The sequence below is a fragment of the Aphidius gifuensis genome, linkage group LG3 (assembly GCF_014905175.1).
Source record: "Aphidius gifuensis isolate YNYX2018 linkage group LG3, ASM1490517v1, whole genome shotgun sequence".
Taxonomy (NCBI): domain Eukaryota; kingdom Metazoa; phylum Arthropoda; class Insecta; order Hymenoptera; family Braconidae; genus Aphidius; species Aphidius gifuensis.
The window spans coordinates 24,437,615-24,454,188 of record NC_057790.1 but is presented as its reverse complement, the minus strand read 5'-3'; the positions used below and the strand labels follow the sequence as shown (position 1 = coordinate 24,454,188).

Below are 16,574 nucleotides of genomic sequence, written 5' to 3'. Positions count from 1 at the left end.
TGTCATAGTGACGATATGGCATATGAATTTTATTCACATGATTTGAAGAATTTACCTCAACCAGGTAGTCGAGAAGAAAAAATGACAAATGAATTTGTAGAATTATGGACGAACTTTGCAAAAACAGGGTAAATAAAAAAGTTGATAATTATTATATAAAATAAATATGATAAAAAAATAAATGCAATTATTATTAATCAACAGAGATCCAAGCTCATCAATGGAAGTGACCAAAGTTAAATGGGAGCCAATGGGAGACGAGGGAAATTATCTGGAAATGAGTGATGAATTTGAATTAAAAAAATCTATAATATCAAAAAGATTAGGCTTATGGTCAAAAATATTTATGAATGTACTTGGTGATCATTATAAATTATTTAATTGATAGATAATAATGTAATTCATTAAAAAATTTGCACTGTTAAATGAATAAATAAATATTGTTCTTTATACAAATATATTGATACATATATATGTAGTACACTTATATAAACTTATATGAAAAATATATATTTAAAATGTTTATGAATGCGTTGGGTGATTCTAAATTATTATTTCATCAATAAGATTCCTAAATTACAAATATTATAATAATCAATTCAATATTTTTTAAATGATAATAATTATGAATTTGCATTTGTTAAATTTTTTTTTCCATCAGTAATATATTTAATTCTATAACGTAGAAAATAACAAAAAAATAACTTGGAATATTTATGTATTTTTATAAGTTGAAAAATAGATAATAGTCTTACGTTGTCAATACATTTTTATCTATCATCAATTCATCATTAATACCTGAAATTATCTACGTTAATGAGCTCACTTATCTTCATAATTTTCAGTTATATAGGAATTTTATTTTTTTTTATTTTCTAAGCAAAATACGTTATACTACAATTTGAAAAAATTCAAATCATGTATAATAATAAAAGATTGTAAAGTATATTTTCTCATTATAAATTAGATGACAATCAGTTAAGGCTCGTGCACTTGGCATTCATGAAATCAATATAAACGTCTAGTACAACAACGAATTGATTCATTGTAAAGTGAAATATTAAAAATTGAAAATGTGGTTTGTTCGTCTAGTTATTTGTAGTTTAGGATTGACATTGATTTTGGCTGATGATGAAGTTACCCTGGATATTGCTCAGGGTACATTGAAAGGACTAAAAACAACAACTGTATATCATGGCATGACAATGTACAGTTTCAAGGGAATTCCTTATGCCAAGCCAAATGTTGGTCCTAATAAATTCCAGGTATACTTTATTTATTTTCCATCAGAAAAAATAGAGAATGAAATTTTAAAAAATGATATAAATTAATTTATTTTTCAGGCACCACAAGCTGCTGATGGATGGAGTGGTGTATTGGATGCAACAAAGCATGGCTCAAGTTGTGTATATTTTTGCTTTGGTCAACAAAAAATTGTTGGTGATGATGATTGTTTATTTTTAAATGTATACACACCTGGACCAGACACTGGAGCAGAAAGAGCTGTTATGGTTTTCATTCATGGTGGTGGTTTTAATTTTGGATCTGGTGATGATAGTATGTTTGGTCCAGATTATTTATTAGAACATGACGTTGTTGTTGTTACATTGAATTATCGATTAGGAGCATCTGGTATTTATAATTTAAATTTATTCAACATTTTAAATATATGTGAAAAATAATAATAATTTTAGTTGTTTAATTTTAGGATTTTTAAGTACCAATGATGCCAATGCACCTGGTAATGCTGGCTTGAAAGATCAAGTGATGGCATTGAAATGGATTAAAAATAATATTGTTAATTTTGGTGGTAGTCCAAATAGAGTTACAATTGTCGGACAAAATGCTGGTGGTGTATCTGTTATGTATCACATGATGTCACCAATGTCTACTGGTAAAATAAATTTATAATCCAGTCTGTAAATTTGATCATTAATTTGGTTTATGTTATTTCGATAGGTCTTTTCAATCAGGCAATTTTACAGAGTGGTTCTGCATTATGCTCATGGGCATTGTCATATGATGCAAAAGAAACAGCAATGAGACTTGCTGAGAATTTGGGAATTCATGAGACTGATAGTGCTGAATTAGTTCATAAATTGGCTGCACTTCCAACTCATGATGTGGTGAAAGCGAGTCTCGAATCTGAAAATCCAGTGGTCTCAATTTAAACAATATTTTTTGTGTATTGATTTTTACTTTTTTTTGAGTAATGAAATTCAATCTATGTCTAGGATCTACTTCGAGGTGATTCACACTTGTTTAAACCAGTTGTTGAAGCTGATTTTGGCCAGGAAATTTTTCTACCAGCCGATCCTTGGCACATGATTAAGTCAAAAAAAATTTTAGATGTTCCTTTGATCATTGGAATAACATCCGAAGAAGCTCTCCTTTTCTTAGGAGGTATGTATTTTATTATTATAAAAAATTTACAGTCATTTTTCAATTTGATAATAATTTATGATTATTTTTTAGCAATTTATCCATTGATTCCGGAGTTTGAAAATAATTTTGATCTTTTTCTACCGAAAGAACTTAATATGACAGATCAAAAAATGCGAGAAGAAACTGGAAATATGATTAAAAAATTTTATTTCAATGATAAAACAATTGATCCATCAGCTGAAATGGAATTTACTGATGTAAGTCAATTATATTTTGTATATTTATATTTAAACTAATTAAATAATTTTTTTATTCAGTTAATGAGTGATGTGCTCTTCAGTATTCCAGTTGGAATGTCAGCTAAAATTATAAATTCAATAAACACATCACCAGTTTATCAGTATGATTTTAATTTTAAAGCACCATTTGGATTGTCAAAATCATTATTTAATTTTGAAACAGGTAAACTAAAAAAATTTCTTATTTTAATTTTAAAAAACAAAACAAATATTTTTATCCAAATTTTTAATTAACATGTTATCAGGTGTTGTACATGGTGATGACCTGACATATGAATTTTATTCTCATCATTTTAAAAATTTACCTCAACCAGGTAGTCGAGAAGAAAAAATGACAAATGAATTTGTAGAATTATGGACAAATTTTGCAAAAACAGGGTAAATAAAAAAGTTGATAATTATTATATAAAATAAATAGGCTAAAAAAATAAATGCAATTATTATTAATCAACAGAGATCCAAGCTCATCAGTGGAAGTGACCAAAGTTAAATGGGAGCCAATGGGAGACGAGGGAAATTATCTGGAAATAAGCGATGAACTTGAATTAAAAAAATCTATAATACCAAAAAGACTAGATTTATGGTCAAAAATATTTATGAATGTACTTGGTGATTATTATGAATTATTTAATTGATAGATAATAATGTAATTCATTAAAAAATTTATTTTGCACTGTTATAAATTGTTCTTATACAAGTTGTATATATACAAGTACGCAGTGTATGTACGTAGCATATGTACAGTTCAATACATGTATATATAAACTTACATACATGTAAAGTGTACATTAAAAATAAAAAGCAACTACTGGTAAATCTACTAGTATTCCTAGTTGCCTGAAGATTTGTCTAGGAATGCATCGGTCGATGCTCTTTGAGGCTATACTATGTGCTTTGATTATGTTGCAGTCGTTGCTTCAATACTCACTCCATTGTCTAGAAGTTAACAGGAAAGTATACATTCATGAAAGTATCAAAACCTCATTGCAAATACTCAGTACACTTGTTTTACAACAAGACAATTCCATATACATATACCAGTACCAACCATATGCCCTTCACTTTTATATACTCTATACAATTTTTTTTTTTTTAAATCACAACTTGCAACTTTACATCTAGCCAAGTATTCTATTTTTTGAAATTAAAATAATTATTATTAAATTTTTTATTGAATGAAAAAATAGTATCATTATTTAGAATTATTTTTTTATTTTTAAATCGGAGTATTTTTGGGGTGATTCAATAATTAGTCAAGTTCATTCAAAGTATTTTTTATTCATTGATTCAATTTTTCAATTTTACTTTTTTTTATATTCCAGTTTTTTTTTTTTTTGATAATTTAGAGTAAACTTTAGATTTAAATTTTTGCAACATTTTTTAAGTAATGATATTTATCTAGTTTAATTTTTTTCTAGTAATATATATAAAATTATTTCCCTATCGCTTTTATTAATGATGATTATTTTAATATTTGAATAATGCTTTTTATTTTTCGCTTAAAATTATTTTAAACAAAAATATTAAATAAAAATATAAATACTATTTTTAATATAATAAAAATTCTATTTTAATATCTACTAGAAGATCGCAAGTTATTTCATTTATATAATAATAAAACATACTTTTGAGAAAAAGTTATTTTGAACCGGGTGCTTGAACCAAGTGAGCATGCTGTTGAAGAGATGTCCTTAAAAATAGTTTGACGTTGAAATAAATATCTTTTTGAATTTTATACAACTTATATAATATTTTTAAATCATTTAAAAATAAAATCAGAATATTTTGGACTAGTAATAGTAGTACTAGCACATGAATAAAGTAACAAAAAAAAAAAATGATCCATGATGATATTGCAGATGACCAGACACTAGATTTTCAAATTAAATTTAAAATAAAAAAATTCTTAAAAATCTGATGTAGATAGTTAGATAAGATGAAAATATTAAAAATCATCAAGAGATCCTGGAAGAGATGAGAACGAGATGCTGTGAGCTGGACCATGTCTCGAGATGATGTTCAGTTTCTCATCATCAGGATAACATAATATCAAAACTGGTATATTTTTTTCATCAATATAATTTCTTACCTTTACTCAACAATTATTCATAAAAACCTAAAATAATAATTTATCATTTTTCTTTGTTGATAATCATCATAATGATTTTAATATAAATTATTTATCATTCAAAAAAAATATTAATTAATTTTCATGATATATTTTTGATACTATTTTGTGTTGATAAATAATTGTTTGTAAAAAAAGAAAAAAAAAAAAAAAAGTAAATGGTGATTTAAATGAAAAGTTTCTTAAATCGAGAAAGTATTTGATCAGTGGTTCGCGTCTCACGATGATTTTTCTCGTGCATCGATTAGGAGACAATAACTTTGAGCAGCTATTTTAGGCCTTACTCTTACCTGGGTGTTACCTCAAACATGCATACATCTCGGAGTAAAACATTGATCTTTTATATTTTATGTATAGATATTTTTTTTAATGTATATAATTTTATTTAAATTCGTTTATGTATTTTTTAAAAATATTTTTTATATGGGCTTTATTTCTATATGCGTATATACGCTTGATGTAAAATTGTGTACTGCGGAAGCTTTGAGAAAGCTCTTTGGTAATATCGAAGTTTTAGAAATTAAGGGTAGCTTTTTCGTTTGTGGGCACAAAATAGGGTGAAAATGGGGGTATATTTCAAGCCTACACTTCGATTTGGGGTGATTCGAGGCTTTTATAATCAGGAAAACAGATAATAACATTGTTAAATTTCTAAAACAAGGGTTGCTTGATGAAAAAAAATAAAAATAAAAGCTCCTTAACGAGTTAAAATAAAAGCTCCTTCCTTCTTGAACATAAAAAATTTTCCTCCAAGAAAATAAATAAGTTAAAAATTTTAACTCCATTCACAATATCTATTAATTAATATTTAGTTATCATTATTAATAATATTTTATAACAATCAAGTCTTGCTATATTTATATAAATAAATAACAGTTCACCCATATATCTATTATCTATTTACAAAAAAATATATAATAAATATTTTCAAGTATTAAAATTAAAACCCCTATACATATTTTTTAAATTTACTATTTATATATTTTTTTTCCATTTGTATTATCTTAAAAGCTCTTTGAATATTTTACATCATCTGTACATGCGCTGTGCTAAAAATCAATAATATAAAATTGACATATAGCGTGTGCAAAAGATAAAAAAAATAACACCCTGACATTGAAAGTAGAACAGCTCAATATATGGTCATACAAAAATAAAAAAAAAAAAAAAGAGAATGGCATTTAAAAAAATATAGATATATAGAGTTGAATAATTTTAAATTTATCAATACAATGCACCAATATTTCCACCTCGTCACCAATACAAACATAATTCTCATGATGTATATATAAAAATAATATATACATATAAACATCATCAGCAGCATGATTATTGTACCAACTTTAATCTTCTGTTTTCCTGGCACTAGTGAGATGTGACGTTGCTTAAGTGGCCAACTCAACATGACCCCAAGGATTTTTACCAGACTCTCTTTTGTAAGTTTATACAAACGAAAAAGATCTCACTATTATAGAAAAAGATTTATCTCTTATTTTTATACAGTAATACTATTTTTTTTTCTTTTATTAATATTATTGTTGTTATTAAAAATTTCTTTTGAGGGTCGAAGCGTCGCGGATGCCCGCCACTGAAACAGAGCATTATATTTTTGAGTTGGTAACTCTTTATAAATTGAAGCTTTTTATATATCATCCCCTAAAAAAAGGGGTTGTTTAAATGCATTTTAATATGAGCTATAATAATAATATATTTGTGTAAATTTAATTTATTTTTTATTAGACAATTTTACATTGAAATTTAACTTGTTTTAAAATTTATTAGATGTTATGTTAATTAGAATAGAAATAAACTTTTAGAAATATTTTTAATATACAAATATTAATATTAAAATTAATTTTGAAATGTCTTTTTTATTTCAATTATTTAAAAAAAATTATTATTATTGCAAATTTTAATATGGATTTTAAATTACATATTTCAGAATTATTTTTTTTTGTCGTTTGAATTTAGCACTTTTGGTTGTAGACATATGAATCGATGTTAATTCAAGCTCAATTTTAAAATTTAAACCAAAATCAAAGGTTGAAAAATGATACTGTTATTTACCTGGATAAAAAAAATAATTTTGATATTATCAAAGGCAAAATGTAGGAAAGGGTTGAAGGATTTTGCAAGCTTTGTTTGGATTAGAAACCATCCAATGTATAATAGTTTTATATACTGGAAAGTAAAAGAGGTCTTTGCCAATTTACCTCCTTACAAGGAACGCAGAATCATCACTGGGGTTTCTTACTTTTTATTAAATTCTATTTTATTTTATTTTTTTTTCTAAGCATCTAATAATTATTTTAAAAAATTTAAAGTTTAATTATACACAAGTATATTATTTTATATCATTTTTTCATTGTCAATAAGAAGCTTGTAATTTTCCAAAAAATGTCAATTAAAAAAAAAAAAAACTCTAAAAATTAATAATTAGTAAAGAATAAAAAAAAAAAAAAAATTTACAATATAGAAATAAAAATATATAGAGTACAAATATTTTGTAAATGATTAGAAAAATAAATAAATATCGAGTTTATAAAGATCTGTATAACAGAGAAATAATTAAATAGAAAAAATAATGAAATTTATTGAAATAGTTATAAATACACAAGTGGCATTGAGGTGTTCGATAACCGATAAATAGAAGCATGTCAAATTGGAAAACTAGAAGTTCTCGATTGGTTCTTCAAACCGGGTAGCATAGAGTAATAGAGCTCTCTAAAATCTCGTCTCTCTTTGTATACACATATTTATTCATGTATATGCACTATGTACATTTATAAAGCGAATGGATTACGTACATACAAATGCGCAAGTACTGTAAAGAAAAGGACGTCGAGAATACATACACATAATCGATAAATCGAAGGCTATTGAATGTCACGAAATAACCTGACAGTAGAAACTCGACCGGAAATGGAACAGGGAGGTATATAAACTTGGTTGGTAGAGAAATTATTATAGTAATATATATATGTACTTGCTGATGGACATTTTGCACCACCACACCACCACAAGGTTCACATAAAATAATTTGAAATTTTAATTTATTTTCATTGATGAATTAATATACTAATTGTAACCCTTTTGAAAATATTTCATTGATTTTTTTTCTATATACAAATTGATCTGACTTTCGATGATAATAGTGTCATTTTGAATTAATATTTTTATAGCCCTAAAAAAGTAAATACTTGCTTGGTGTTTATTGGAAAACAAGGGCGGTTAGGTATCAGGAAAACATGTTATTAAGGTAGATGTTTCAACCCCACGTAACAAGGGCTGTTTGAGTGTCCGTTAGTTATATAATAGTTTTATTTTTTATACCCTACATTGTCATATATTGACCAGCTGCTATACTAGTTTTGGTTGAACATATATATCTTTGTGTTCATTGTAAACACATGCTATATCGTCATCCATGGATTTTAAATTCATGTATGGCCTCAACGAACCCAAAAAAAAATAAATAATAAATAATAAAAACCTATGCTAGAAACTACAGCTGTTTTGTATACAGTCGTCAGAAGAATAGTCAAAAAAATTTAACCATTCAAGAAAAAATATAATATTAAATCCTGCATGTTTTGGAGATTATTGAATATCTCATCATAAACCTTCAACACTCTTGTGCATTTGTACAGAATATTTTGGAAATTTACATTATTAGTTTGAAGAAAAATGTTTGTATGTATAAGACCAATTGCAATAATCAATTTATGAGAAAGTGGCATGAATCAGACTATAAAATATTAGAGAAACATCAGTGTCGAAGGCTTACAATAATTATTAAAATAGTTTACATTATTATATTTAAAAAACAATTTTTTGGGGTTTAAAAAACATTAAAACTTATGAAAATTGGCTAAGGAAATGTTTGCAGGACTCAAGTCAAATATACAACAAAAATCTTAACAAAAACCTCCAATCAAAAATTCTCTGCAATGATTATCGAAGTAATTCAACCGAGTAGAAATTTTAGGTGCTGTTCCAAAAAATTTAGGATACAAAAATTAACTTCTAGATTGGTTCGTTGTGGTATAGGACTTGTTAATCATAAATCATAATAGATGAAATCCTTAGGTGAATTCAGAACACTTAGTTAGGTCTTGAATTGAATTATGTATATATATTTTCTTGTTGAAGTTTAGATGGTTGATAGTAGAGGTATTGAGATATCACAGTTGTTGAATAAACCGGGAGTTATGTATTAGAACGAATAGAACACTCTTTTATCAGGATGACATAAACAAATATATACTGCAAAAAAACATATCGCTATATATATGTGGATCTATATGATACTATAATATATTAAACTTTAATATAAATATATTTTTTAAACAAACAATAATAAAAAAAATATATTTTGAATTTTCTAAAACTCAAAATATAAACAATTATATACACTGTATATAAAAAAATTTATAAAATATTGTAAAAATTTAAGTCAAAAAAAATTTGCAATTATCCAGGATAACAGAAGTTGAGTGAAATAACTTGTTCAGTTGTAAAATATATATATACAACATGTATGTTTCAACATGTAATATTAAAATATATTACATTTTTTTTTATATGCGCTTGCGTAATACTTGACATACCTTTTTATATTTTACAATTACTGACAGTATACATGCTCACCTGGTACATTACGCGACATTTTTTACGGCAAAAAATACCAAAGACAATACTTAAAATTACCTTGACTAAAAATAACTTTGCTATTTGTTGAGTCTGATAGAAAACAAAAAAATTAAGACAATATACAAAGATAATGTTTTCTTATAAAATTTATTTAAAAAAAAAATATTATCCGAGTGTTTTTACTATATTATGGCTTATGAATGACAGGGTAGCATAGAGCTTGCGAGATATTTTATTTGTAAAAATGTTTATTGTCTCTTTTTAATATGCATATACATATATATTAATACACTGGTATAAATAATTAAAATTTTTTTCTTTTAAATAATTTAATATATAGTTACTACTTTGGTTCAATACTGCTGGGCTTAATAAATAAATAAATATATTTTATTTAGTTGAAATTATAAAAGTTAATAATATATTATTTATAGATGATCATTCGAGACAAAATATTAACTAATTACAACAAAAAATTTACAACAAATATTTATTTAATTATTTAAAAATCAAGGCAAAATGTTTACATTTAATTTTATATTTTATCTATTGACATTCGTTGTAGAAAAAAAATATTTTTCGTTATCGTAATTTTCATTTAAAAAAACAACACAATATATACACATGTAAATATGTCAAAATAAATTAAGACATTTTAAGTGCACTTCATGAATGGAAATTAAAAAAAAAAAATCTTGTATACAATTTTATAATTATTAATAATAAAATTAATAATTAATAATTCATTAACTATAATAAAAAACAATTAAATAAATAAAACTAAAATATAGTAACCACTGTTTAATAATTCTACAATAATATTTTGTGATAATTAATAATATTAAAAATAATTTATTAATATAAATGCTTTTTATTTTTAATTCGTGATTGAAAGAAATTAACTGGACTATATATAATAAAGTCAATCAATATAGTTGCAATACAAAAAAATAAAAAAAAAAAAAACAAATTAAACAAACGATTTAAAATTTATAAAGAAAGTACATACATTTGTTATTAATTTAAAAAATCTCTTTAGTAAATTTGAATATTACCATATTTGGTAAAAAAATATCGACACGAGCATTGGAAAGTTTATCATATTCAAGGTTTTTTTTTTTTTATTTTTTATGCTTTGACGTGTTCTATGCTCTGACGTGTTTTGTCTTATCAGTAGCTCTTGGTTCTCTGTTTCTATTTAAAACTACCTAATCGGTTATTTTTTTAAATTTTTTTTCGTTATCGGAAATTTTTTTAGACACGTTTAAAAAAAAAAAATATCAATTTAAAAAATGATTAGTCATATGTGATTAGCGTTATCTAAGAATCGACTGCAACTAGCACAACCGAGCAGTGTCCCGACTTTCGATTAATTTTCAGTTGCACTTTGAGCTCCACAAGCAACTGACGTGACCATGAAGACTAGAGGTCCTCGATTCCTAGATGAGGTCCTCTAGTCTTCATGGATGTGACACTAAAATTAAATAAGGTAAATTTTTTTTTTTTATTTATTATTTTTAAATAATTTTTTTTTTTCCACATCATTTTTTTCTTTTTTTTTTTTGCGTAACGTAATATAGTTTTTTATTTTTAATTTCGTGATTGATTTTTTGTTATGTTATCGAAATTGGTAGTTTTATTTCTATATACATCAAGCTCGATATTATTCTATTTTTTAAATTAAAAAATTATTATATAATTTAGTGTCAATTATTACGAGCTTTTTTATTAATTAAAATTTTTTTTTTTTGTATAGGATCCAACATCTCCATCATCTCATGAATTATTAATTAAAACATCATCATCACACAGTCAATCAATTAGTCACACAGTGACTTATCAGTTGAAAAAGGATGGGTACGTCAATTAATTTTTGTTTGTGACTTTAAATTATATTTTTGGTGTTCGTTCAGTACGTGAGTCTGATGTTATTCATGCAACTAAAAAAGACATTCCATGCATATTCAGGGTAAATATAATTTTTATTTATTTATTTGTTTAATAATAATTAAATTTATTTTTTTTAAATAGATTACAACGTCTTTGCTGGAACGACCTGGTTTAAGAAATCATACGTTGATGTTGGCTGATACAGAAAGTGAAAAAACTAAATGGGTTGTTGCATGCATTGAGTAAATTACATATAGAATATTAAAAAGAAATAATCTTCCAAACACTCGGATAGTATTTCTTCCAAGTGATAGAAAGTTGGATGATCTTGTGGGTTTTTTTTCTTACGGACTGCCATAATATCATATATTTTTTGAGTTGAATACTCAGGTTTGGCTAATCTAGATCAATTCTTTTAAAAGAAATATAGTCGTTTCCCGCCCTAACCTGGATACGGTGTCATTCCAAGAGTGAAAATTTCCCATAGTAGCACTCCAAAAGCCCAAACATCTGATTCAGTTAAATATATCTTATTATATTCAATATGATTTCCATGTTCTTGATATTTTTTTAGACATTTTTAGCTAGCCCAAAATCACAAATTTTTACAATATTTCCATTGTTTATTTCGAGATACCCCATGGTAATTTAGCAGCACGTCTAATGGAAATATTGCGAAAATTTGTGATTTTGGGTTAGCTAAAAATGTTTACAAGAACAGAATTTAGAACGGATCTAGATTAGCCAAATCTGAGCATTCACCTAAAAAAATATATGATATTATGGTGCTCTGTTGGAAAAAAAATAATAACGATAATAACAATAAATAAATTTTAGAAAGAATAATTTCTATTGAAACGAAAAAATTTTTTTTAATTTAAACAAATAACTATTAGACTTGTCATTATTATCAAAGAAAAACAAAATAATTATTTATTATAGTTTTCGTCATACATATGTATTTTCTGTAAAATTTTTTGTAAAAATAATAATGATATGTGAATTTTTTATGCTGACTAAAACTAAATTATAAACGCTGTTTTTTTTTGTATCGATACATCATCATATGACAACTGAAAAATTAATATATAATAAAAAAAAATTTAATATAATATATAATAAAAATTTAAAACCCCATGAAAATTCAATAAACTTATTAAAAAACAAAAATAATAATAATATACCTAGTCATAAAGTCAAATTATATGAGTTGCTAATGATAGCAGTTTTTTTTGTTTACAAATATTGGATAAGTGACAGCGTCAGCTAACAGGAGTTTATAAAAGAAAGAAATACTCAAACATATAATATATGTTTGATAAATATGCAATAGTACAACTAACGAGTATGAAAATTTATCTACTGGGGTAGTTTCATCTAAAAAATAATGACAGTGTGCTTTGTAGATATGCATTAATTAGGGTAGAACAATAGAGAATGAGACTTTTAATCAGGATCACATGATCAAGAAGAAATGTGCAACAAAACTTGTGGGTGTTGTTCTATATGAGATTGTATATTTGTGCTTTTTTTTTTTTTTGTTTTGCGCCATATTGTCGCTTATCGTCACCCTTTGATCATGCACCATTTTTTTTCTTTTCATCATCAAATTAACTTGATAAATAAATTTTAAAATTAATTAAATAAATTTTTTTAACTTATGCAAATTATTAATAAACATTTGTAAATAAAAAAAAATGTAAAAAATTCTTTTTTTTTATCAATAAAATATAATTTATTTAAATTTATATATTAAACTTTTTTGTTTAACAAAAACCCTTTTGTTTTTATTAATTTAACTAGAGTTACTTTAATTTAAAATAATAATAATAGTTGATTAAAATTAAAAAAAAATTATAGAACTAGAATAGATGCATAGTATTGAAAATAAAAATATATAACATGTTTTATTTTGAGAGCTTTTTTTACTAAAATTCAAACAATCTGTCTTTGATAAATAAAAGGGCCAGAATTGATGCGTGAATGTATCAAGAAACTAGGCCCCGTAAGAAGTGCCCAAAGGGCCTACTCGGCCTTACTTTTTTTTCGTTCAATTTAAGCCAATAATGTGCAAGAGAAAATAACAAGAATGGCAATGAAAGCAAAGATGAAAAACAAAAAATAAAAAAACTGCATGGAATTTTTTTTAGTGTTTGCTTTGGTGTGTTGGTTTGTTGAATATCAAGTTGAACCAAGGCAAACCAAGGTGAAGACTAAAGACGTTCTTCACATGTACAATATACAGCAACTTTTGAATGTGCAATAATAAAAACTTGTTTCCATCCTATTTAGGCTTGAATGTGCACACGCATTGACAAACAAACGTATTTTATCGGGGTAACATGATTCACATGAGCATCACTCTATTCCTGTTATGGTGCCAATTATTGTTTTTAAATTTATATTTACTAAAAACAACCAACACTTTATATACAACATTGTTTCATTGTCTCAATGATTCAACAAATATTTATTATATTTTTAAAAAGCTTATATGTAAAATAAATTTAAAAAGAAATTGTGTTGGAAAATTATTCCTGGTTCGATAATCAATCAAGTTTTAATTACAAAGAAAATTTAGAAAAATTAGGGAAATTACTTTTGGATTAATCCATAGAAATATTTCTAAGAAAAAAACATTTTTTTTTGTAGAAAAATTTAGGCTAAAGGTAAAAATTAATATACAGTTTTGTTTTAAAATTAAAACAAATAATAATATTTCAATTTGTCAAACGGATATCCGATGAAAGACGTGATATTAATCATAATTAATAGAATATAAATTTTTTAAACAAAACTGCATTTATGCTTTTATGTATGTTGACTATTGCGTGTGACACGCATATGTGTCGTTTTGTCTGCGCACGTATTATTAGGGTTTCATGACGATGCAGCCCATAACTATCAGCAAAAAAAGCACGGTGAAAAATATTTGAGCTCATTCAAATATTTTCTTTTTGATAAACTTTTTATTTCTACTAATAAATTTTATATATTTTTTATAATAAAAGCTAGTAAAATATTTATTACAGTCTTAGAGATATTTAAATTCAGTCGATTTATTTGATGATTCAAGGTGGATTGATATTTGATATAGAAAAGTATTGCATACTTGGCAGGATGAATATTCTTGAGGGTAAAATTTTTGAAATACAGAAAGAAAATTCCAAAGCTGTTGAACAAAGAAAAAACATGCACAGCAATAGGAGACCACGAACAACAAGGGGTTAAAAAATATTTGTAGGGGGTTTTTTTTATTTAAATTTTTTCGTATAGAGTGTGTCTCTTCTTGGTGTTGAAGGTTACAGAAAAGCTACTCGTTTTATTGTTCCCTCATAATCAAGGCCAGTCTTGGGGTCATATTTTTTCAAATTTTCCCACAGTCATCACAGCAAGTAAAAAAAAAAACAACCTCCATATGGGAATAATCATAACAACTACATAAAAAACACCCTCCCCATAAAATTCCACACACCTAAAAGAAATAAAATTAACAGGATATAATTTTATTATGAAAAATAAATTTCACAAAATTATATTTAAATAATTAATTAATTTATAAAATTAATTATATTATTTTTAATTTCATTTAATATTAATTGGAAAATTTTAAATTTATTTTTTGTGCATTATAAAAATATATACTTTTATTATCAAATAAAATTTAATTATAGAAAAATCAATTTATGATAAATAATTTAAGGTATAATAGTAAAATGAAAGCTTCAATTTATGAAATATTTTATATTATAAATTTTTATAAATTAATTAGATTATTTGTTGGAAATAGGATAGTTTAATCTTGTTGATTAAAGGATGAACGCTTGACCGCCCTCGGACAATGGCGCTGGGAACCTAGATGAGGGTAGTAACCAGGAGTCAATAATATTCAACATGGTAAATTCAACACACTGCAACTCACTGCAACTTTCAACCTATCCCAACTGTATATTTAAACTTTTTTATTACCTCGCGAAAGAAACAAGAAGTAAAAAAAAAAAAACAGCTAAAATTTCAGGTAACCCACTAATTTAGATGTAAAAAAAAAAAGCATAAAATAAATAAAAACAGATAGTTTAAATAATTACTATTCTTAATAATTTTTTAATATTTTTTTTTCCATTTTTTTGTGGTTTATTTTGGCAAAAAGTGGAATGAGATTAGATTGAAGGATTAGGTAGTATGAGATAGTGTTGTTGCAGGTGTACAAACGTAGCTGTTGGTAAACTACAGTTTAGAATAAAGAGGATAACATATGGATTGAAGAGGTAGTCTGTTGGACTAAGCTCGTTTAGGAGAGCGACTCAAAAAGAGCCTATCTAGCTATACTATATACGCGTGGCTAGATTGTATACATATATTTATATGTATAAAGTTGTGTTTATATATATATACCTCTATATACCTATATATACACAACTCCTTCACTATAATACGCTTTGCTGAATGCATTCACCTTTTTCATTTTTATTATTATATATTTTTTTATAAAATAAAATTTATACTATTTTATTTTCTAGGTATTTAATTTTTTTTTTTCTTTGATTTAAATTGACAAAAAATTATTAAATTAAAAATATATACGAATTTTTTTTAATTTAAATTTTTAAAATATATTGAAAAATAATCACTTTTTATTCGTTTTTTAAATAAATAAATATATAAAATTATATTATGAAAATAAAAATAATCAAAGTTTAATTTTGAAAAATGGTACACTGTAAAAAAAAAATAATTAGTTTTACTATGTTACTATAGTACTGAGGGACGTTTTCGGAAATATGGTTCAACATATTATTTTTTATAATTTTTTTTACGATGTGCATTTTAAATTTCACGATAGTAATTAGTAAAGTACTCTGCTGAATGTAAACCGGTTTTATTATATTTTAGTAGACTTCACTTGTTCAATAATATAGTCTTCACTATACCAATGATACGACAACCATAAACTTGTTACTTTGTACTGTTGTATGTTTAAATTCAATGACCGTTACATTTGGAAATAAATAGTACTATAAACCTTTAAAATATGCTATATGCAACTCGTATGTTACTATATAAAATGGTAAAAATTATTAGGTCTGTAGTTAGTTTCACTATTAAATGAAAGAAGAAAAGAATAAAGAGAATAAATATATATAGACATAGATTCTTCTACTGTTTATACCTGAATGGCGATTTGGGTAAACGATAGTTCAAATCCAGAAACGGTTCGA

At 25.1% G+C, this 16,574-nt stretch overlaps 2 protein-coding genes and 1 long non-coding RNA gene across 4 annotated transcripts in view; 2 read left to right on the top strand and 1 right to left on the bottom strand.

The window, feature by feature from the left end:
* The window catches only part of LOC122853110 (xaa-Pro aminopeptidase ApepP-like), a 34,493-nt gene that overhangs the window by 12,937 nt on the left and 4,982 nt on the right, over window positions 1-16,574 (bottom strand). The window lies entirely within an intron of this gene.
* LOC122853112 (esterase FE4-like) lies at window positions 1,074-3,319 on the top strand. The gene is made up of 9 exons (XM_044153375.1): window positions 1,074-1,265; window positions 1,344-1,632; window positions 1,709-1,894; window positions 1,960-2,159; window positions 2,235-2,403; window positions 2,476-2,642; window positions 2,703-2,847; window positions 2,930-3,062; window positions 3,139-3,319. The coding sequence occupies exons 1-9, from the start codon at window positions 1,074-1,076 to the stop codon at window positions 3,317-3,319; spliced, it is 1,662 nt and encodes a 553-aa protein (XP_044009310.1).
* LOC122853113 lies at window positions 10,715-12,162 on the top strand. Its single transcript, XR_006373889.1, has 3 exons — window positions 10,715-10,954; window positions 11,222-11,434; window positions 11,497-12,162. It is a non-coding gene; the product is annotated as an uncharacterized LOC122853113 (long non-coding RNA).